Genomic DNA, 23146 nt, shown 5'->3' with positions numbered 1-23146 from the left:
TCTGTTTTTGTGGTGAATTTAGGCTCAGGAAGCGCAGGAGCAGTATAAAGCCTGTGTGGCCGATCTAGAGGCGAAGAAGGTCAGCCTGTCAAACGCTAAGAGTGAGATCCTCGCTCAAATTCGGAAGCTGGTCTTCCAGTGTGACCTGACCCTCAAAGCGGTCTGTATCCACGTCACAACAACACTACAGTACAGTTCAAAAGTTTTTGGGTCTGTAAGATTTTTCAATGTTTTTGAATCAAAAATACAGTAAAATTTTAAAATATTATTACAGTTTAAAATAACTGTTTTCAATTTAGTATATTTAAAAATGTAATTTATTCCTGTGATGGCAAAGTTGAATTTTCAGCAGCCATTAATCCAGTCTTCAGTGTCACATGATCCTTCAAATATGCCTATTTGCAGCTCAAGAAACATTTACTATTATTATTATTATTATTAATGCTGGAAACAGTTGTGCTGCTTAATATTATTTGGAAACCATGATATAAATTTCAAAAGAACAGCTATTATTTAAATTACAAATCTTTTGTAACATTTTAATTATATTCACTGTCACTTTATATCAATTTAATGCATTCTTGCTGAAAAAAAAAAAATCTTACTGACCCCAAACATTTGACCTTCTCCATGAAAATAAATACCATTATTGCATACTGACTATTCTCAAAAACTCTCGCAGGTGACCGTGAACTGGTTCCAGATGCAGCAGGCTCAGACCCAGCCTCTGTCAGTCAACTACCAAGCTCTAAGTGAACAGGCCAAAAAGTATGAGCCAGGCCAGCGCTACTCTGAGTTTGTGTGCAGCCTGCCTAAAGAGCGTGTGTGGCTGGAGTCTCTGTCTCAGGACATCACAGCTTCCTCAAAAATGGGGTAAGTCCACACTCAAGTTTCCGTGCAGGCCAGAGAGAGGCTGCATTGTTTGCATCTTCCTCAGGAAGAATGATGAACGAAACAACGGTCTGTGATAGCGTGTTGTTTATCCAGAAGTTCTGCAGTCCATAATCGCTGCCCCGTGTAAAACTCTGCTTTTCAGCTTGACCTCTGAATCACACCCACGTACAAACATACTGGCCAGTGCTATCACCTGTCTTTACAGTGCATTCAAATCTCACGTTTTCCTGTTGAGTAATCCATTTTACAACCAGCAGAGATTTTGCTCAGACTGTTTTGCCTGCAGTATTTTAATAAAGCATGTTTTAACAAGTGACTTTCCTTTCTAGAATGTCCCCTCATAAGAGGTCTCAGAGCAGCACCCGCTCATCCCATGGGAACCTGTCGCAAGGCTCTGTAACTTCTGCAGATAACAACAGCATAGATGGGGTTGAGGGTATCGTACAACCCTGCAAGGCCAAGATCGCAGAGAGGCGGTCCAATAGCAGTTTAGACATGCAAGGTAAGAGTCGCTAAGGATCTAGTCTGGCAACTAAAATTTGTAGGTTTAAAATGATCAGTTACTGTTGCACTAAAAGCAATAATGACTTCCCCTACTTCCATTGTTTGGATTTAAATTAAATGTTATTCATCAGAAAGCATGTCTAATTAATTAAAATCATGAAACTTAGAATATTAAACAGCAATTTATTAAAAGTTTAACAAAATTACATTTTTAAGGCCCTGTGAATTATTATTTTTTTTCTCAAATTCAGTTTTATTTTTTTACCAAATTCTGTTTTCTATTAATTTTTTGGATTCCATTTTAATGGTTTAATTAAATATTAATAATCAAAAGCATCTTTACTTAATTGATTTAAAAATTATGTATTTAAATAATTATTTAATAATTTATTATTATTTGATGTATTCTTTTTTTTTTTCAGAAATAGTGTGTTGTGTATTTACATTTTTCTGATAAATAAATTCTGGTAAATAATTTCTCTGGTAAATATTCCTTTAAAAATAATGTTTTAAAGGGTTAGTTCACCCAAAAATGAAAATTAGCCTGTGTTTTACTCACCCTCGAGGCATCCTTGGTGTATACTTTCTTCTTTCAGATGAATCCAATCGGAGTTATATGAAAAATTGTCCTGGCTCTTCTAAGCTCTATCATTGCAGTCAGCGGGTGTTTCTGTTCCACAGTCCAAAAGACATTAAATAAAGCGCGCGCATCCATAATAAAACATGCCTCACATGACTCCGGAGGGTGAATAAAGGCCTCCTGTAGCAAATCCATGCGTTTTTGTTAGAAAAATATCCATATTTCAAACGTAATAAACACTTCTTACAGGGGTCATAAATCAATTTTATTAGCCTTCTCTAAAAACACACATGACATGGTCTTAGAAAATGTTTCATAAAATTCACAGTTTTAGAGATTATGTTCTGAAATTTAAAATGAAGCATTAGTAGGCTTGTGGCTTTAGCTTCATTGTGTTTCTAAAATCATATCCTACAAGCAACATTTTTTTTTATACATTTAAAAAATGTTTTTAATATTTTTATTGTTGTTTTTATGTTTGAGCTTACATATCTTTATTATCATAACAGTCTGAGTAATTCTGATTCTTGAACAGTAAACTTTGTGAACATATGTTGATTATGTATCTAGTAAGAAAGACTCATGCAGGAACCTTTTTATTTTGGGTATGTCATTTGTGTCTCCATGCTGAAAATGGTTTCTGTTTGTGTATGACGATAGTTTTACTAAAAAGAAATGGTGAAATGCTCATGAAGTGACTCTCAGAAATTGTTTCAGTGTTCATGTCCCCATATATTGAGGCAGCAGAGGCTGAAAACACTGCGAGCATCACACGCGCTTCAGTATGTGTGTAGTAAACAAAACCGCGCGTCTGTGCCATTCATTCACACAGAACATGGAGGATTCATATTTAAATAGTATTTTTGCGGCTTAATATTCACAGACACTAGTCCATATCACGTTTTGATTTAAGTGTAGTTTACCTACTTTTGATGCATCCATCCAAAATTTGGCAAATTCCGTGACATTCTGCGTTATTCAGTTCTGTTTTTAATGACTGGATTCCGCAATTCTGTCTACATTTTCTGCATCACAGAAATCATAGGCCCCTATAACCTGCATTTGTTAGACTCTAAAACTCCCAGACATTTATTTTCTTCCCACTTAAACAAGATCCTGAGATGTTTGGCACTATTAGGCACATATGTTTGGCAAGCTTCAGCATCCTGAACAGCTTATTAGTTTTATAGCTTGACGTGTCCACTGTGGGTTTTTACCCAGCGTTGGCCATCCACAGCTTGGACAAAAGCTGCCAGCAGTCAGGATTAAGGCCCAAGACCCAGATCGGCCCTCGGCTTCCAAAAAGCCCCTGTGCTGTGACATCATCAGGCTGCTGGATTATAGCCTGAGCTCACATTTAATGCAGCATCCAGACTAGATGACAAAAATCAAGCTCATAAGCAAAATTCTCATGTTTTTGGGAGATGAGAACTCTGAACTGAATGAAACATGTAGACAGACTGATTCTCCTAAGTCCTAACACACGCAGGATTTTCTCCCTCAGTTTTAGGAATAGAGATTTCCTAGATGAAAGACGAAAGGTAATTCTGAGGTTAATTCTGTGTGTTGTAGTGTTAAGGACGCAGGGCTCCCAGCGGGCCTGGAGCTCAAGTAGTGCTGGTGGAGGAGGAATGTGCAGTGACTCAGAGAGTGCCGGAGGAAGCAGTGAGTCTCGCTCAATGGACTCCCCCACAGCTAGTCCAGGTACTTTTTCTGTGTCAACACATAGCATCCTGCAACGCATTTCACAATAGGAAGTTAATCCCACACCGAAATTGGTTTAATGTATACGTAGGCCAATATGTTTGATGTTCAATTTACATCAAATCAAAGTCAGACTTCTTTCTTGACGTCAATTTGATGTCTTTTCAGTATCAGTTGACCCCTGGGTTATATCAGTGTTTATTTTCTATGTTTTTTATTCTAGATTATTTTCTATATATTTCTATATTATTTGATTGTTCTATTGTTCTTGCCAAAAATAGCCTTCTGTGCTGGCATTAAACAATATACTACTACTGCTGTATTTTATTTGCCAACATTAACAAGTTTTAAAATATATTTTTTATTAAACAACTTTAAACATAATTTATTATGTGCAGTAATTACTGGAAATTCTACAGATGTTGTGACAGCTATAAATCATGCATCCCACGAAGACTCCTCTACATTAGCCAGCTAGCTAGATAGTAACATATTTACATTAGCAGACTTGAACAGAATGTACAAAACAAAAATGTTCACAACATCAAAGAAAAAGCAGGCATAAAAACATGAATGTGATCAACAGATTGTTAGGACATGAGAATGTCAGCACTGGCCTAATCAGGCAAGTTTTTCAGATGTCCTTAAATGTTTTACTCTGGCCAGTTGCATCAGCCATTCTTATTGTCGAGTGCAACGTGTTTAATCCAAAAAAGAGTTTCCTCTAAAAATATTGCTAGTTTAGGCACGTTTGTTAGTTTTGCTTGTAAAATGGTTGACCTAGTTCTCAGTGGACAGGATGGAGAAGTGCTCTGCAGGACGGAAGTATCTAATGTGTGTTTATGTATGTGTTCGTTTTACAGGGGATTTCAAACGCAGGCTTCCCAGAACTCCCTCAACTGGTACCATGTCTTCTGCAGATGACCTGGATGAGAGGGAACCTCCCTCACCATTAGATAATGGTTGGTAGTACTGACTGAATAGTGTGATTGTGAGTGTCTGTGTTCATAGATGTGTGGTGACACCACAGATTTGTGTTTATTATGCAAGTGCTGAATTGCTCGCACCCATGTTTTTGCTTTCAGTGCAGCTGCGCAGATGGGCTGGGTGTTGACATGGGCAAAATGCCACAAGTGGCAGTTCCTGTCTCTCCACCTAAAGTGTTACATCTCCATAATAATTGCTGAATGTAAACAAATGTTAAAAGTAGGGAAATGCATTTGAGGAACTGGAGAGAAGGCCATGCTTCCTCAAAAGAACCATTAATTAAATAGGAATGCAAGAGTCAATTCCCATCCCAACTCACATTTAAGACTCTTGATGATCCTGCGGCCACACCAGAACTTTATTTTTTTGTTTTGTTTTTAGCTATTAAAGCACATGTTTTTTCTTGTCTCAGGCCTTGCTGAAATGGTGATGGAAACGGCCAGTTCTCCCGGCCCTTTTCGTAATGCTCTGATGTCAAAAGCGGCACAAACTCACAAGCTGCGGAAACTGCGAGCACCTTCCAAATGCAGAGAGTGTGACGGGCTGGTGGTGTTTCACGGGGCTGAATGTGAAGAGGTACGGTCATCGTCATCAGCACCCACATCTGTTCTGTTCACATTGTTCAATAGAGCAGGTTGTCATTCCCTGATCTCTTTTTACATAGTGCTCTTTGGCCTGTCATAAGAAATGCCTGGAGACTCTTGCCATTCAGTGTGGTCATAAGAAGCTCCAGGGCAGACTGCACCTGTTCGGGATTGACTTCGCCCAAGTAGCTAAGAACAGTCCTGACGGCATCCCCTTCATCATCAAAAAATGCACCTCAGAAATCGAGAGTCGTGCCTTGAATATTAAGGTGAAGAATCGAGATGCAACTCAAAGGAATTTGATGTAATTCAATGTTTGTGAGTAATTTTGTGAGTGACGCCTACTTTCGGTTCATTTCAAGGGCATTTATCGGGTGAATGGGGCGAAGTCTCGTGTGGAAAAGCTGTGCCAGGCCTTTGAGAATGGAAAGGACTTAGTGGAGCTTTCTGACCTCCACCCACATGACATAAGCAACGTGCTCAAGCTTTACCTGAGACAGGTGTGGTGGGACAAATAATCCCAGTTTCATCATGTCTAAATGAAACTTGACATAATAGAGTGCAACAGTGTCCGCCCGCTTTTTGGTTTCGGAAGTATTTTTCACATAGGAATTTTTTCTTTGTTATAGAGTTATAAGCCATGAACCAAAGCAACCAGCTACGAGGTGAATCACAGCATTGCCAAAACTGGCAGCATTGCCAAAGCTGTTGCACTCTATAGGGTTCCATTGCTCTTCACATTTTGATGATTTGACACTGTCTAAAAAATAATTCAATTGTCTTTCAGCTGCCAGAGCCATTGATTCTGTATCGGTATTATAACGATATCATCGGGCTGGCAAAAGAGACTCAGAACATGGACGAGACTGACTCGACTAAAGAGAAATCACCAGGAGAGAAGCTGTGCCTCAGTATTGAGCTTAAAAGAGTCCTCTTCAAAATCAGAGACCTCCTTCGCCAGCTTCCTGCGGCTCACTACAGAACCCTGCAGTTCCTCATCACCCATCTGCACAGGTACGCTAACACAAACCATGAACCAAAGCGTGTTTAAAAAGCTTATATAGCAAAGAAGCAGGAATCTGTTATTGGGATGTTTTTTTTTTGCTTGTTGCTTGATGTCCTTAGTGAGAGTGAAATATAATTTATCACTCATTGTTCTACAGAGTGTCAGAGCAAGCTGAGGAGAACAAGATGACCGCTAGTAACCTAGGTATCATCTTCGGTCCCACACTCATCAAGCCCAGGCAGTTGGAGGCGGAAGTGTCACTGTCCTCTCTGGTTGACTACCCCCACCAGGCCCGCATGGTGGACCTGCTCATCAGGCACCACCAGTTGATCTTTGATGTCCCCCTGAGCCCTGTCTCTCCCACCAGTCCGACAGCACCACAGCCAGCACTCAGCCGCCACTCCCGATCTCTCATGGATATCAAAGAGGTGAGCTGGGCCAGAGAATGAAAGCTGGACCTTTTATTTATTTATTTAAAAAAAAAATATGATTCTGATCTGTTTATCCTTCATACAGAGTGCAAAAGTCTACAAGAGACACTCGTCTGTGATTACCTCTGCACAGCTGATGGAGGAAGTGAAGGAGATAAAGACAGGGGATGATAAAGCGCAAACACCTGGTTAGTATGATTGTCTCTGCTCATCTTTGATATTAAAGTTAACATGAAATCAGCCATGGTAGCATGAAAAATAGATCATATTTTTCATTTGAATGTGAAAGTTTATTCAAGAAAAATTTATATATATATTTTTTTAAATATTCTTAAGTAATACTGATGTGGTTTTGTTAAAAGAAATAATGTATATTTCATAAATGTGGACTGTTTTGTACAGATATTATGAGTTATAAGTTCAAAGGAATTTTTTTGTCCCAAATAGAGATCACGATCACTGAAAGTTTTGCGTATGAACTCATTAATGGGAAGTTGTGGATCAGATACAATATGGTTTTAGTTGAAAAATATGAAGTATTGACTGTTTTATAAGTTTATGTTTCAGTTAGTCAAAACTGACCTGGAAATGCAAAAATTGTAGGCAGATTTTTAGGGTAATTTTTTGATGTCTCTTCTGAATTAATCATTTCTATAAATTAAGTTCAAACGTATTTTTCTTATCAGCAGGTGAATGCTCAGATGTCAATGGGGTTGGCTCAGCTCCTGTAGACGTGCAGAAATCCACATCTGTGTTCAGCCAGCCTGGTGCCAGCAGCCAAGTGGTGCAACTACGTCCTCAGCGCACCAAGCCAGCATCTCGGCCCATCAGCATGCCTGTGGAGCGACTGCTCAACGAGCGCAACAGTCGCAACACAGAGGAGCGTGAACACTCGCCGGCTGCCATTCAGGAGACCACTGAACCGGAAAAGCCTACGACACCACGCCTCACCAACTATTACAGAAACCCCTTCATCGACACACAGACGCTGAGGAGGACCTGGGACAGACAGTACAGGCATTATGATGTGACGCCCAGAACTGCAATGATAGTGGCCAACCTGCCATCCTCTGGTGTGCCAAAACCATCAGAAATTAGTGTTGTACCCCAAAGCAGCGCCAGTAGAAAAGATGGTACAAGCCAGTCCAGCGGGGCTCCGATAACCTTCCGAGCGCCACGGACACTGAAACCCCCTCCCGGAACATTCTATAGACCTCCATCAGTAAGCCAAATGAGGCCATTTGACTCGCTGGCAAAAACCGTTTCAACAGCAACAACCACTACCACAGGAGCTATATACACAACAGCCATTACCATATTTACAACAGCGGTCACATCAACAGTTTCGACAGTCTACACAGCCGTCACGACTCCCCCAACCACACCAACAACTTCAGTGAGTATCGCTCTAACAGCCAAGCCGACCGTTACAACAGTGATGAGAGCTGTATCGGGAGCAGAGGAAGGACTGTCAGAGAGCGACTCCATCAGCCCCGCCACACTCTCTCCGCCTCAATCTCCAAGCTCCAGCGCAGAGGAGCTCAGCCCTACAGACGCCAAACCTCTCTATCAGAGACGCAGTCGCCGTATGGAGGAGCTAGAGCACCGAGAGGCCCATTTTGTTTAAAAAAAAAAAAAAAAAGCCCTGTTGAACAGATCTCTTGTTTCGCTTGGTACAGTATCCTATATGTGACACTCAGAAAGTGACTGATTCCTCCACAGGCCTCACAAGGTCAATTGTAATAGTCTAGTAGATCCGTCTACGACTTTATGTGTATGTATTTGTATGTAAACTGTCATTTTTGTGCCATACTGTATATATGAAAATTGTTTTAATATCCCTTTGAGAAAGGGCAAAAATATTAGGAGAGAGGTGAAACATCTCCATGAAATTTTGTCTCTTTAAGCTACTATTTGAGCCAGAAATATCAGCAGAGGTCCAAAACATTTGTGACATTCGCTTATCCATAAGTGAGCACTCTTTTATGTTATTTTCGGATGTCATTTCTGAACGTTTATGCCAAATGTGTCTTATTCTTATTATCTCCTTCACTGTGATAAGACGAGACACTTCTATATCAGTAAATAATCAGCTATATTAATGTGTTAATAAAATCAAAAGTTCTGTGTATTAATTGTATAAACTCAAAAGGAATGTGTATAGTATTGTCTGTAAATTCATGCCAACTTGCTCATTTTGATGCACTTGCTAAGCCTAACGTTTTAACATACATTCATCACTGCTCTTGCATGATGTAATGCAGTCACTGCTGGCTGTTATATTTGTTATATAGTTCGTCTCTTGGAATCACTCCTGCTTGTGTGTGTTTTAGGCTGCGAAAGTGCATCTGTTTCTGTTTTATTTCAGAGTTATATATGCATTTGTTTACATTTTTACACATAACCTGCTGCCATAAACATACATCTATACCAACAGTTCCTGAAGTCATGCAACATGTTTGCAGATTAAATGTTTAGTTAAAACGGTTTTCTGCTCTTTTTTTCTGTCATGTTTTGTCCATTCAAGTGTAAAAGACTAAATGTGGTTCCAGTCCCTCCAAGTGTTGTTATTGCTAACTGAAACTTATTATTAAAAATGGTTTGCATTGAAATATTAATATTGGATGAAAAACTTTAATTTAGAACTTATATATATTAGATAATAAATTAAGAAAACTAAAAGGAAAGTTAGAAATGTTTCAGCTTACTGAAATTAAAAAAACTGAAATTAATTTAAAGCTCAATAGTAATATGAATATAGTGATATTAGTATAATATTTTATTAGTATAATATATAATGAAATATAAAAAAACATTACTAAGACACAAAATTAAAATAACTGAAAATATAAAAATAAAAGCTCATTCAGAATATTAATAATACTGAATACACCATGATTTCCTTCCGTTTTTCATCTGCCAGATAAAAATTGTATGCTTGATCACTTAGAAAAGTAATAGTACACCTATTTAAAAAATAATAATAAATAAATAAAAACACAATTTTAAATCATAGTGGAAGAATTATGTTTAATACTTAAAATAAATAAATAACAGTACCAGAATTCCTGCTTTAGCAAGCATGCTAAATTAAATTTGTACTGTAATCAGGTGAGCGTTTAATACTTCACGCCAGAGGTTATTTTGGGGGAGGCCGCACTTTCTACTCCGTGTCCTGATTGCAGAGGGTGTTCTTGCCTGTTGTCCTCCATCCCTGTTTGGCTGAAACTGTCCATGACAGGCTCTCCCTCCTCATCCCTAATTAGCCATGCCACCTGAGCTCCAGCACTGAGCTGCTCAGGACTCATCCAACAAACACACACAACACTTAAACAGAAGACCTCAAATATAACACACAGTCTCCAAATGTCCAGAATACACAATATAACAACACACGCCATCAATATTCCGAAATGCCTTCCACAATCTCCCACATGTACGTGTAAAAAACAGTAGTTTTTAAAATGGAGGGCTTTGCTGATGGCCATGTTAACCCTGCAGATTAAGCCGATCAGATTAGTTGAGTCAGTCAGAAGCAGCAAGTTTGGCTGTTGTGTTTCAGCGACTATCATGGACTGTAATTATGTACTTTTATTCGTGAATGATAAGGAACTCATATTTCTTCAGCACTGAGGTAAGTGTACCATTTGTTTTAAGGGAACACTATTCACTATTAACTAGCTGCTTATTAGCATGTATATTACTGGGATGTTAACTGTTTATTAGCACTTGTAGAACACATTTTAATGCCTTTTTCTGCACGACCATATTCTAGATCCCTAACCTTTCCCAATACCTAAACATAACAACTACCTTACTATTAATTAGCAGCAAATTAGGAGCTTACTGAAAGCAAACTCTCAGTTATAAGTTATACAGTTATGTTACCGATTTAAATCATGATTTGTTTGGTCAAAATCAAAAAGATTTTATTGTGTCTTTTTTAATACTTATATTCAGTAATTTAATCAAAAGTGACAGGAAAGACATTTATGTTACTACAAGTTTCAAATAAAGGCTGTTCTTTTGAACTTTCTATTTATTTAAAAATGAATAATGGCTTTCACAAAAAAACATTAAGCAGCACAACTGTTTTCAACATAATAATAGATAGTTTTTTGAGTAGCAAATCTAGAATGATTTATAAAATACCACGTGACACTGAAGACTGAAGTAATGACTGCTGAAAATTCAGCTTTGCAACCACAGGAATAAGAAAACAGATCATTTACATAGTAATATTGTTTGGTCAAATAAATGTAGCTTTGGTGAGAATAAGAGACTTTCAAAAACATTAACACATCTTTCTGAACAGTACTGTACATTCGTGAAGGGTTAAAGTTACTGGCCTTTGTGGAGAATATTGCCATTTAAATGTTATGTTTTTAATTATTTGATATTCATTTAACTATTAAGATCAATAGTTTGTGCAGTATGTCTATCAAAAGAGACTCGGTAAGATGAGACATTTGTATCTGAACCTGAACTGAAAGAGCTTTAATCAGTGTTTGTGTTAAAAGATTACTGTGGAAAATTAGACGTCTAACGGACATAATAACAGCTCTGTCTGTGATTGCTGTGCTGTTTTGGTCCTGCTGTAGTAGTCATTGCTGTGGCTCAAAATAGTTCAGTGGTTCAATGCTAGGCCCATATTTTCCTTTAAAGATTTGTGACCCAATTTCACATGACTAACAAACAAAGTCTCCAAGCAACATTTCACTAAAACAGCTGTTTTCATTAATGAGGACTAGCTGTCTGAAATCTGATTGCATGGCCACATGTGCACAGCTCTACAGTACAATGCTAATGACATTCATCTGTCACTTGAATTTCTGTACACCAGCTCTGCGAGTTTTCTTTTAGTATGATTGTGAGGGTGAAGTATGTGATGTGTTGGCAGGTTTGTTGCAGCTTATTGACCCCTACACGGGGTTAAGTTGGAGCCATGAACACAGGCAGCCAGATCCGTCTGCTGCTCTGGAAGAACTGGACGCTCCGCAAGAGACAAAAGGTACAATTAACCCATTCACTGGGACACAAAACAGTCATCATCGAGGGCTGTAGTTTCTAAAGCCTGAAAACAGCTTATATTTAGAGCACTCTGTTTATATCATGAGATGCAAACCTCAGAAATTTGGTTCCGAGTGCAGGATTTAGGCAATGAGGTGTGACATACCACACAAAACCAAATATAAAACCCTGAAGCTGAGTGTTTTAAAAGTGCATTTGTAAACCTCTGCTATTGTTTGTTTAACATTAAAGCAACACTTTACAATATGGCTTAATTCCAGGGATGATACATTGATATATTGGCATCAATTCGGTTATTCGCGATGTTAAAGATTTTTTTCAGCTGCTGTTAGATGTTAAAGTTTACATTTTGCCTATTTTTCCAGTTAGACCAGCATCTAATGCTCATTTTATTGCTCAAGTCAATCTTTTACAACATTATAATTTAATAACAATGTTACTGAATACATTTATTCAAATGAATAGGCGTACCTAAATATCCAGTTGTCATACTATACTTTATCATGTTGATGCTTAAATTAAAAAAGACTTTAATATTCAGTGTTTTCAAATTATTTAGACAAAATAGTATAGATTTTTAATTTTGGCCAAAATAATTATCATATTGCTATTGTACATCCCTATTTTTGCCATTACTATATTCAGATCTGACACTCGCCTCAACAAAAAAGGTTAAAGGTCAGACTATTGAGTATGTGCAATCCTGTAAATACCTTGGGACTTGATGCAAAACTGAACTTTGAAGCTAATTGCGCAGCTGTGTGTAAAAAAGGTCACCAGCGCTTGTATTGTTTAAAAATCTATCACACTTCCATATCGACCGAATTATCCTGCTTTTATTAAATCATTTTTGTCCTTTTCTTTGGTTGCATGGGTTGGTCACATATCCTTAAAAGCGAGAAATTCCTTAAACCATATAGTTAAATAGTCTAGTCGATTGGTTGGTGAATCAGAGTCAGCATCCCTGTATACTGTACCAAACAGTTACAGCGAATGGCTAATTCTATTTTAAATGATAACTCCCACCCTTTGCACAGTGAGCTTTTTCCCTCTGGACGGAAATTTTTAGTCACAGTGTGTAAAACAAAGAGGTATAAAAACAGCTTTGTTGCCACTGTTCTAACTGTTCTAAATAAGCTGTAGGATGATGGAGTTTTGAGCACTTGTATCATGTATAATGTTATTTTGTTGTGTTGTATTATGTTCGTAAATGTGTTTTGAAATTATGTGTCAAGGATGGATGTCACTGTCATTTTACTGCAAAACAAATTTACTTGCAGCTATAAATAAAGTAACCTAAGCTGACGTGTTTCTGAATAAACTGCTCTCTTGTCATGTGCACACAGATTCGCTTCCTGGTTGAGATTCTGTGGCCTGTGTTTTTATTCATTGGACTTGTGTGGCTACGAAAAGCCAATCCTCTGTATCGCCAACATGAATGTAAGAAAACACATTATAGTATCGTTACTTTAGGTTGTACAATTTCACACTCTGAGTCAGCTATTGATAATGGTATTCAGAAAAACAACACAGCTTGAAAGTTCATTAGCATCTATGTGAGGTGCCTGAGGACTTACTCATCATATCTGTAAATGTAGGTCATTTTCCCAACAAGGCTATGCCCTCAACGGGAATCCTGCCTTGGATTCAAGGGATTTTCTGCAATGCTAATAACCCATGTTTTCGCCATCAAACTCGAGGAGAGTCGCCTGGGGTCGTTTCCAACTACCACAACTCCATGTGAGTCAGACGCTCCTTCACATCTGAAATCTGGAAGATTTTCCTATCTTGCACATTTTGTGTTGTAGGCGTCCAGAGATATTCCTCTGACACAATTCAGTTTGGAAGAAAAATGACTTTTCCTGTGTAGAGGAGTTTTGCAGACTGTCAAACAGCTCGATAACCAACAGTTGGGATTGTAAATTTAGTCTTATCCTATTAGAGTTCATACCATAAAATGTTGGGAGATGTTTGTTTTTAATGGACTAAGTTAGTTTGAATCCAAGTTTCAGCTTATTGTTGTAGCTCATTTCTTTCTATCCTCTTTAGACTGGCACGGTTTTACCAAGATTCACAGAAGCTGCTGTTCAACGACACTGAGTTCCGTCAGCTCAGCCGTCTGTGGCATGAAGCCACCATCTTGAGCAACTTCATGGAGACACTGCGCACCAATCCTGCGCTGGTGGCAGGTATGTAGGGCAGGGGAGCGTCTGCTGTCTGACCCATTAACCCGGCCCTCAGAGGAACTGATGGGACCTCTTTAATGGATCTGAGTGATGGATGGAGAGAGTGGGCATTTCCTCTCTTGTACTTCCACTCCCCTCATACCTGTTTCCTTTTCCTGCTCCCTCTAATGACTAGTCCAGGGCAAACCTAAATCTATCTTAATATATGGAGAGGAATTTTAGGAAAATGTCTAGTGATCGTGATTTTTTTAAAAGGACACATTCTCATATCAGCATATTTTGTCTGTCCTGTCAAATATAGTTCTAGCCGTGAGTTAACGCCAAGGATGATAACAAAAGATAACGAGAAAGATATAGTTTTAAAAACAACCTGGTCTCATGGCATAAATGTACCTGGGTGCACTTTTTAGCGAGACCGTTTTTACGTACCCTGCTGCATGTTTTGCCGCAGTTTCATAGAGAAATGTCCACTGAGTGGCGCTAAAACACGGTTTCAAAACGTAAACCCTGGCACGTTTTTATTAGGTACGATTTTATTATTAGCTTCAGGTACGTATTGCGGCGGTTCAGAATCACAGTTGCCAAGTCTGCGTATTATACGCGACTTTGAGCTTCTTTTTTTGCAAAATTTCGTGAAAAAATCCCTGGTCGCAGGGATTCTCTGTCTGCTCGCAGTTAATAGCCAACCAGTGCAATAATATACCGTATTGTCCCGAATATAAGACAACCCTGATTAGGCTTTTTGAAAACCAAATCTTGTTTTTTTTCTCTCTCTCTGTAAAACATTTTTTTCTTAAATTATTTTCAAACTGCATATTTTTCCTATTTTAATTTTTGTTTTGAAAGTATGGTAAATACTGGTTAAATGTACCAACAATAACATTGGAAATATACACTTTTTGATATACCATTGAAATAACAGGTAGCCCATATGAATTATATAACATTTAAGCTATTCATCTCAATTTTCAATTTTATTAACAGTAGAAGTGAAATCTTATTGTAGTCTTCAAATCTGGGTACTGTCTTATGTTTTAAAATCACTTACAGAGGAAGTTTGTTCCCATCAGGCTAACATGACAGTCACGACATATTACATATTTCATGGCACAATAATTTTATGCGTTTTTGGCGCCACCTATTGTAGTGGGTTTATTACTGACATGTCAAAGTCTAGACCCGACCGCGTTTTTTCAGATGTATTTCCAAGAAAAAAACATCATCTTATATTCGGGTCAATACGGTAAGTGCCGTAGCGTAATTTGCCAAATGTTCCGCCCCCTCATTGGAGAAAAATCACATTCAAAAGTATCAGTTTTAAAATCTCCCAGCATATTAATATTGTCTTGAAGTCAATAACATGATATTCTTCAAGTAATTGTGCGAAAATTACGCTTTATTAATCGAAACTCAGTAAATTTGTGTGAAAAGGAATAAAAAGCGTCGGAGTTTTACTGCCTTTAGTGTTCATTTCTTTTGGAAACTGTATGTACTTATTGGTACGTTTATGCCATGAGACCAAGTAGTTTAAAAATCACTCTCAATATTAAAGAATAGCAGAGTCCACACCACCATAGACATAATAAATATGTCTATGCACACCACAGCTAAAGATAAACGATATCGTTGGAATCATTCCCAGAACTATACAAACATTGTTAGCCAATCAGAATCCATCCTGCTGTAACGAGCTCGAGAATTTAAAGCGGCAGATGAGCGTGCGTTTAGAATAATAAACAGATGATAGCATTCGCTGGTGTGGACGCTAATATTGTTATCTTTATAGTTATCTTTAGTTATCGTTCTTGGTGTGAGTGAGGCTTTAGCCAGAAAATCAGAGGGAAATGATTTCTCATGTCATATGGAATCTGTATGACTTTCCTTCTACTGTGGAACATGAGGTGAAATTTAGTTAAATATCCTGGCTGCTCTTTTTAATATAATTTCACTAACGTTACCGTTCAGAAGTTTGGGGTCAGTAAGATTTATTTATTTATTATTTATTTTTATTATACATTTTTTATGTTTTTGGAAGTCTCTTATATTCACCAAGGCTGCATTTAGGCTATTTTATCAAAAACACAGTAAAAAGGAGTAATTATTTTTTAATATTATTACACTTTTTTGTATCATATATTTTAAAATGTAATGTATTCCTGTGTGTGTTTTTTTTTTTTTTAAAGCAGCCACATTTTTCAATTTCACATGATCTGTCAGAAATCATTCTAATATGCTGATTCACTGCTCAAAAATATTTTATTATTATTATTATTATTATATTTTTATAGGATGTAGAATATGGTTATGCAGAATATGTGCTTTATAAGTACTAAAGAAAAGAAAACAAAACAAAACAAAAATCAAAAGTCTTACACCACAAACTTTTTTTATGGGAGTATTGATAGAAATGTTCAAGGACCAATTAAGACCTAAACTAGGACCAAAAACTTTTCCAGCTGTCATCGCATAATCATTTACACCTTTTTAATGTCATAATTTAATATTTGTAAAATATTTCTTTTCATATTGTTAACCAAAACGACAGTCCTGTAGTTTACCTCAGAACACCTTTAACTGGCGTTGGTTAGTTGAATCTAGCAGCACTTTCTCCACACACGACTCTCATGTCGTGACCTTTCAACACAGAGTCCTGTTGAGTGACAAAGCTTTCAGTGAAGAATTCAGTGATCAAGTGATCCATTCAAGCACTTTGTCAGCACAGTTTGTCCTCTAAATGAATATATGTCAAAGTCATTATACACGCTGGTCAGCACATTGCTGCAGTGTTAAGAGTGCTTCATTTAAGAAGGAGTGGAATGCATTCTTCCATTGTGCCCATGTATCTAGGCCACAAAAAAGTGAATATTTGTATTTGTTTACTTGCATCTCAAGTAAAGCTTTAAAGGATTTAGTTTAAGAAGGCCTTTTTTTTTTGATGATTTAAAATAAATCCATCAAAATCCACATTTTCTCACATTTTCAATGTAAAAATCTAGTTTTGATGTTTGATGTATGATGTTATTTTTTCCTTCATGTACTCATGTTAACAGTCTCACAGTACGGTGTTGTTTAATCATATTTCCCTCCACGTGCCATCAGGTAAAGGACTGAAGGTAGAGCACATTCTGAAGGACGATGAGGGCCTAACGTCATTCCTGTTGCGGGACGCTGGGCTTTCAGAGGCTGTGGTGTATGATCTTACAAATGCTCAAGTGCGGGTGGAGCAAGTACGTTACTGCAAATTTAGCTTTTTAGGCTACTGCTTTTAAAAAAGCACATTAGCTTCCTTCTCTTGTGAGCCATTTGTTTTCATAAATGCTTTAACAGCTTCCACTGTAAGCAGAATCCTATCACACAGTCACATCCTCAAACTCTCCTATGGGGATTTACTAGATGTTTCCAGCAAAATCTAGTGGATTCATGTGGTGTTTTGTGGTGTTAACAGCCACTAAGAGTCTTTCCTGAGTTTGTATGGCAGTGTCTTCGTGACGTGTGTCTTCTTTTGTTTCACGCTGGCCTCTCACACACAGACTGATTTATGGTGTAGCCCATTGTCTCAGTGATTCAAGCACTCTTTGACTCAAGATTGACTCAAGCACACTTAGGCTTCTTTGATCTTACACTTTCCTAAGTGCATCTCAATGTATTGTGAAACACACCATAAATAATGTATAGATATATGCGACCCTGGACCACAAAACCAGTCATAAGTAGCACAGGTATATTTGTAGCAATAGCCAACAATACATTGTATGGGTCAAAACTATTGATTTTTCTTTTATGCCAAAAATCATTAGGATATTAAGTAAAGATCATGTTCCATGGAAATTTTTTGTAAATTTCCTACTGTAAATATATCAAAACTTAATTGTTGATTAGTAATATGCATTGCTAATTACTTCATTTGGACAACTTTTAAAGGCGATTTTCTCAATATTTTGATTTTTTTGCCCCCTCAGATTCCAAATATTCAAATAGTTGTATCTCGGCCAAATATTGTCCGATTACAAACCATACATCAATGGAAAGCATATTTATTCTGCTTTCAGATGATATTTCCGAATGCCTGTATTTGAATGATTGCTTCAAGACAAATTTAAGACACTTTTTGATGAGTCAGACCAAATCTTAAGCCATCTGAAGATTTATTTCTTATTTCTGTAAAAACATGCTGAGACAGTTGTTTTTGATCTTGTAACTAGTGTACTACTCTATGAAACAAAAATGAGATAATATCATAAAAACAAGAGTAAATATAGAGCAAATATAACCAAAGAAAACAACAACTAGCAATGTTAGCAATGTTAGCAATGTTTCACATTGTGCTCAGATTCACCAAGATACCAAACTCTGCAGTCAAAAGTCAGAAATTTCAAGACTTTTTCATCAAATTCTCCCAAAACATGGACATGCTGAACTACTTCTTCATTAACAATCATCTCCTGTGTTTCTAGTTTGCATATGGAGTCCCAGATCTGACTCTGAAAGAGATCGCCTGCAGTCAGGCTCTTCTGGAGCGATTCCTCATCTTCCCCAGTCGTGGAGGGCTGTATGGGGTCCACAATGCCATGTGTGCCCTTTCCCAGCAAAGGCTGCAGAAGATCGAAGACGTGCTGTATGCCAACATAGACTTCATCAAGCTCTTACGACTGGTCAGTCATCACGCTTTCCTTTACACTCGCTGTTTTGCACAGTTATACTTATGTTTAGTGGACTGAGATGTTATTCAGTCCCAAAATATGACCAAGAGTAATGCAAGGGTGACTTAAAATGACATGAAAGTTTGTGGTACAACTTTCCAAAGACCTGCTAAATTAATCAAAATATAACTGTAAAGACATTTGTAATGTAATAAAAAAAATTGCATTACAAAAAAGGCTGCTCTTTTGAACATTCTAACGATCATAAAAATCTTATTTTAAGGTAATTCAATTAAATTAAACTCTCGCTGTTAACAAACCATTAAATACGACTTTTGCCTCAGTAAACTCCTAATATGTTGCTTATCAATAGTTAGTAAGGTAGTTGTTAAGTTTAGGTATTAGGAATGTCATGCAAAATATGTGCTTTATACAAACTAATAAACAGCCAATATGTTAATAATAAGCATACTAATATACTAGGCAACTAGTAAACAGTGGGAATTGGACCCTATACTGAAAAATTATAATGGTTTCCACAAAAATATTAAGCAGCACAACTTTTGAACACAGAATCAGGATATTAAAATGTTTTTTGAAGGAGTATAATGCAATTTTACAGCATTACTGCTTTTATTGTATTTTTAATCAAACTTTTGAATGATAGTGTATATTTTGACCGGATTTAAAAAAATAATTTGACACTCAATTATACTATCATTAAAATAACTTACATTTTTAAATATAATAGAGTAGTTATAAAATTGAATAGTTATTATATAAATGTAATAAATTTACAGTTTCAAATTTTCAGTTTAAAAGCTAGTTGCGGGTCCAAAAAGCAGCTCATCAATTTTTCTTAGATTTTGAAATGTCTCTTAACGGACACTGCGGAGGTCAGCACTCTCTGTTTTAAAACCAGTCAATTTTGTTGCAGAGAAAGTTTATTTAAAACATTGCGATTGGAAATATTTAGCTTAGATTCTACAGTAATTCACTATGTTCTCCTCTGTAGTGTAGTGTAATGTCACATGATGTGTCACATGCTTGGAATTACGGAAAAGCTGTTCTAAACACATCATAAGTGTTCTCAGGTGGTGCACTAAACTATATGTGGGTCATGCGCCAGACCTACTTACCTGTTGTTAGATTTTAGAAGGCCTATGAATACCACTGCTGAAACAACACTACTTATCAGCTTTCTCTTTCTAAGTCTCTCTCTCTCTCTCTGTCTGTGAGGTTTACTCAGGGTTAGATTGAAGCAGATGGTAGCGTTAGCATGATGACACACTGCTTGGCCTCATTTACTAATGAGATTAAAGAAGATACTCCCTCTGGTGATGAGGACGGCTGAGGAAGCAGTTTTCTGTTCTTTATGCAGTTTTGCTGTGTCTCGTGATGATGTTTAAGTTTGGGGAATAAGTTGCTGCTCATCTTGCATCTCTCTTTAATTGTGTCCTAGACACCAAATAACTGTACAGTGATTAAACACAATTATTAAATATTTGCTTTCATCTGCTTTAGAATTTCATAAGCTTTAAAGTCAACATGGGACTCTGATCGCAACCTATTTTACTTCTGTATAGTTCAGACTGAAACAAAATCATTTAGGGTGGGAGCTTATTCTTTGGGTGTTTGATTGGATGGTGAAAAGTGGACCTTATGTGCCACAATAAATCAAGAACATTGCTCAGATAGCTTTTTGGCTTTTGCTTAATATTACCAATTTGCCTGTAAAAGCCTCATTTCAGAGGAAGAGCAAGCTATTATATTTTGATGAAGGATTATGAAAATATTTTTCCCTCTTTGGAGTAACATGCACCAGTTAATCATTTGCAGTAAAAAATGAACTTTTCTTTTTTCTCCAAAACACAGATATTCGAAACAATTAAATGTTCAGGGCACTGTGTAGTCTAGAAATTGTGTTTAGCATCCGTTTGCAAAATAAATTAAGATTGTTGTCCAACAAGGATGCATTAAATTGATTTATACATTTACTGTATGTCACAGAAGATTTATTTTTATTCATCGAAGTTCCTAAAACAAAATCAGTTTCCACAAAAATATTAAACAGCACAACTGTTTTCAATATTGATAATAATAAGAAATGTTTCTTGAGCACCAACTCATCATATTAGAATGTGACACTGAAGACTGGAGTAAAGGCTTTGCCATCACAGGGAAAAGAATACCTTAAAATATATAAAAATTAAAAAACAAAATCAAAATGATATAAAAATATAAATTGAATAGGAATACAGATCCCACTTTATATTAGTAATACTATGTACTTACATTTAAATTAATCATTTGGTACAATGCACTTATTGCGTACACACATGTAAGTACACAGTAGTTAAGGCCACCTAATATAAAGTGTGACCGGAATACATTATATTACGTATAAAAAATAATAATTCAAATAGAAAACAGTTATTTTTGCAATAATATCTCACATTATTTTTTATTTTTCTGTCATTTTGATTAAATAAATAAATGCAGCCTTGGTGAGTATACAAGATTACTTTAAAAAACAGTAGTGTATATGTGCTGTATTTTAATTTTAGTATTTAAATCATAATGTAAAGGTATTAAAACGTTTAGAATTATGTACTCAAATGAATGAAATCAGTATTTGGCTACATTCCATTTGTTTGTGCACATTTTTGGTTATAAATAAGGTTAATGTGAACTCAAATGTCTCTCTTTCTGTCTGTGCTCAGTTGCCCATGGTGCTGGATAACCACATGACCGGGATAGACCTGCAGTTCTGGGGTCGAGTGCTTTCAGCGTTGTCCGACAAGCTTCAGGAGGTATGGCTGCTTGAGAAAGCTCAGTTCCTCTCCCCCTTTAAAGACCCTTATTTTAGCATTCAGGAAGCTCCTCACTTCCCTTCAGCTCTTCAGAAAGCTCCATGAGAGACGTTAGGAAATATGTGTTACGGATCATTTTTGTCTATCACATCAACCTCAGTTTCGTTATTAAATCACCATAACCTCATCTTGTGTGCTTTATGAGGACAGAAAATGTTTATATGACCAGTTCATGCATGTACATGCATGTGTATCATCACTCCTGTTTCACAAATATGTTGAAAGCACATTCCACTGAGGTCACATCCTGTAGGTGGAGTACATTTCTTTCCCTTTTGCTTGGGTGACAGAAAGCCTGGCCAAATAATGCTATCACCCATCAATAAATCCATCTGCGCTCAGTATGAATGTGTATGAATGGGAAGGAGGGAGGTAAAGTGTTAGTTTAGTGGAAGTTGAGCAATGACTCATTCCTCATACTGAAAGCCTCTATGGAAATCTTCGTCACGTATCTTGACCCGGTTTGACTTATTTTGGCTATCATGGTGTGCATTAGAGTTCATGACCCACAGAAGAGCGCTGGATCTCACGTTCACCCCGATAATCGGCTGGCCTCGTATTTTGAGAGAGCAGTGTTTGATAGGCTTTGTGGTTCAGTCCGGAGTCAAACCTCTATGATTTTATCTGTTCTATGGAACTCAAAAGAAGATATTTGAAGAAGAATGTTGAATCTGGTTTTGTCAGTACAATGAAAATCAATGGGGTTCAAAACAACACTGGACATTGTGTTGACAAAAAAAAATATTTATTTCTATACAGAGTTTACCAGTTGTTCATGCACATGGTTGAGTTCAAATGGGATTAATTGCAAACCTCAGGTTCTTACCTTATTTTTACCTCCAGGATGCCAAATTCAGACACAACTGTGCCTTAGGGTTTATTCAGGTATATCCTCTTCAAGGATGTGCATCTTTAGGTTGTCACATGTCGTGTATTGAGAATAGCTTCTGGCAAATAAAACATGTAAAGCTGGATAGAGAGGTTCAGACGTGGCCGGTCAAACAATATGGTGACATAAACACAACTCTTGCCTTAAAAGTGTGCAGGGCTGTTTTATTCAAAAATATTTTGGTATTATTCTAAACTGTTCAGTTATTCTAAAATATTAATTATAAAGAATGAATAGGTACACTACCATTGGTAAATTATTATTACAATTATTACAATTTTGTTACAACTTTATTACAATTTAAAATACTGTAGCTGTTTTAGAATTTAATATAGTATATATATATATATATATATATATATATTATTATTATTACAATTTAAAATACTGTAACTGTATTACTGTTTTATAATTATATATATATATATATATATATATATATATATATATATATATATATTTAACAAATGCATATTTATTCCTATGATGCAAAGCTGAATTTTAAGCAGCCATTACTCCAGTCTTCAGTGTCACATGATCCATCAGAAATCATTCTAACATTATGAATTGGTGCTCAAGAAACATTTTTTAAATTTTATTTTATTAATGTTGCAAACAGCTGTGTTGCTTATTATTTTCTGGAAACCGTGATACATTTTAACAGTATATTTTGATGAATAGAAAGTTTAAAAGAACAATATTTACTGTTAAGGAAATAGAAATATTTTGTAACATTACACTACTTTATTATCACTTTTGATCACTTTGATGAATACTATTTCTATGAAATTAATTTCTTTAAAAAAATAATTATTTTCTGAATGGTAGTGTTTGTCC

The 23146-nt window shown here is 36.6% G+C and overlaps 2 protein-coding genes across 5 annotated transcripts in view; both read left to right on the top strand.

Moving 5' to 3' along the window:
• Positions 1-9177, top strand: part of arhgap29b (Rho GTPase activating protein 29b) — a 35203-nt gene extending 26026 nt beyond the window's left edge. For 3 of the 4 annotated variants that reach the window (XM_058750962.1, XM_058750990.1, XM_058750980.1), the window contains 12 exons: positions 23-160; positions 683-873; positions 1224-1396; positions 3551-3682; positions 4546-4644; positions 5082-5245; positions 5334-5522; positions 5616-5753; positions 6041-6267; positions 6417-6687; positions 6776-6878; positions 7377-9177. In XM_058750962.1, the coding sequence (XP_058606945.1) occupies positions 23-160; positions 683-873; positions 1224-1396; positions 3551-3682; positions 4546-4644; positions 5082-5245; positions 5334-5522; positions 5616-5753; positions 6041-6267; positions 6417-6687; positions 6776-6878; positions 7377-8317 (2766 nt within the window). In that variant the 3' untranslated portion in view covers positions 8318-9177. The remainder of the gene's footprint in view (positions 1-22; positions 161-682; positions 874-1223; positions 1397-3550; positions 3683-4545; positions 4645-5081; positions 5246-5333; positions 5523-5615; positions 5754-6040; positions 6268-6416; positions 6688-6775; positions 6879-7376) is intronic. The other variant, XM_058750971.1, reaches the window with a different exon arrangement.
• Positions 9178-9956: 779 nt separating this feature from the next.
• Positions 9957-23146, top strand: part of abca4b (ATP-binding cassette, sub-family A (ABC1), member 4b) — a 39073-nt gene continuing 25883 nt past the window's right edge. The window contains 8 exon segments of the mRNA XM_058753794.1: positions 9957-10324; positions 11591-11701; positions 13068-13161; positions 13320-13461; positions 13771-13910; positions 17007-17134; positions 18362-18559; positions 21271-21360. Coding sequence (XP_058609777.1) covers positions 11636-11701; positions 13068-13161; positions 13320-13461; positions 13771-13910; positions 17007-17134; positions 18362-18559; positions 21271-21360 — 858 coding nt within the window. The 5' untranslated portion in view covers positions 9957-10324; positions 11591-11635.

Source organism: Onychostoma macrolepis, chromosome 02, assembly GCF_012432095.1.
Source record: "Onychostoma macrolepis isolate SWU-2019 chromosome 02, ASM1243209v1, whole genome shotgun sequence".
Classification (NCBI taxonomy): Eukaryota; Metazoa; Chordata; class Actinopteri; order Cypriniformes; family Cyprinidae; genus Onychostoma; species Onychostoma macrolepis.
Note: the sequence above shows the minus strand (reverse complement) of the source record. Positions and strands in the feature narration are given on the sequence as shown.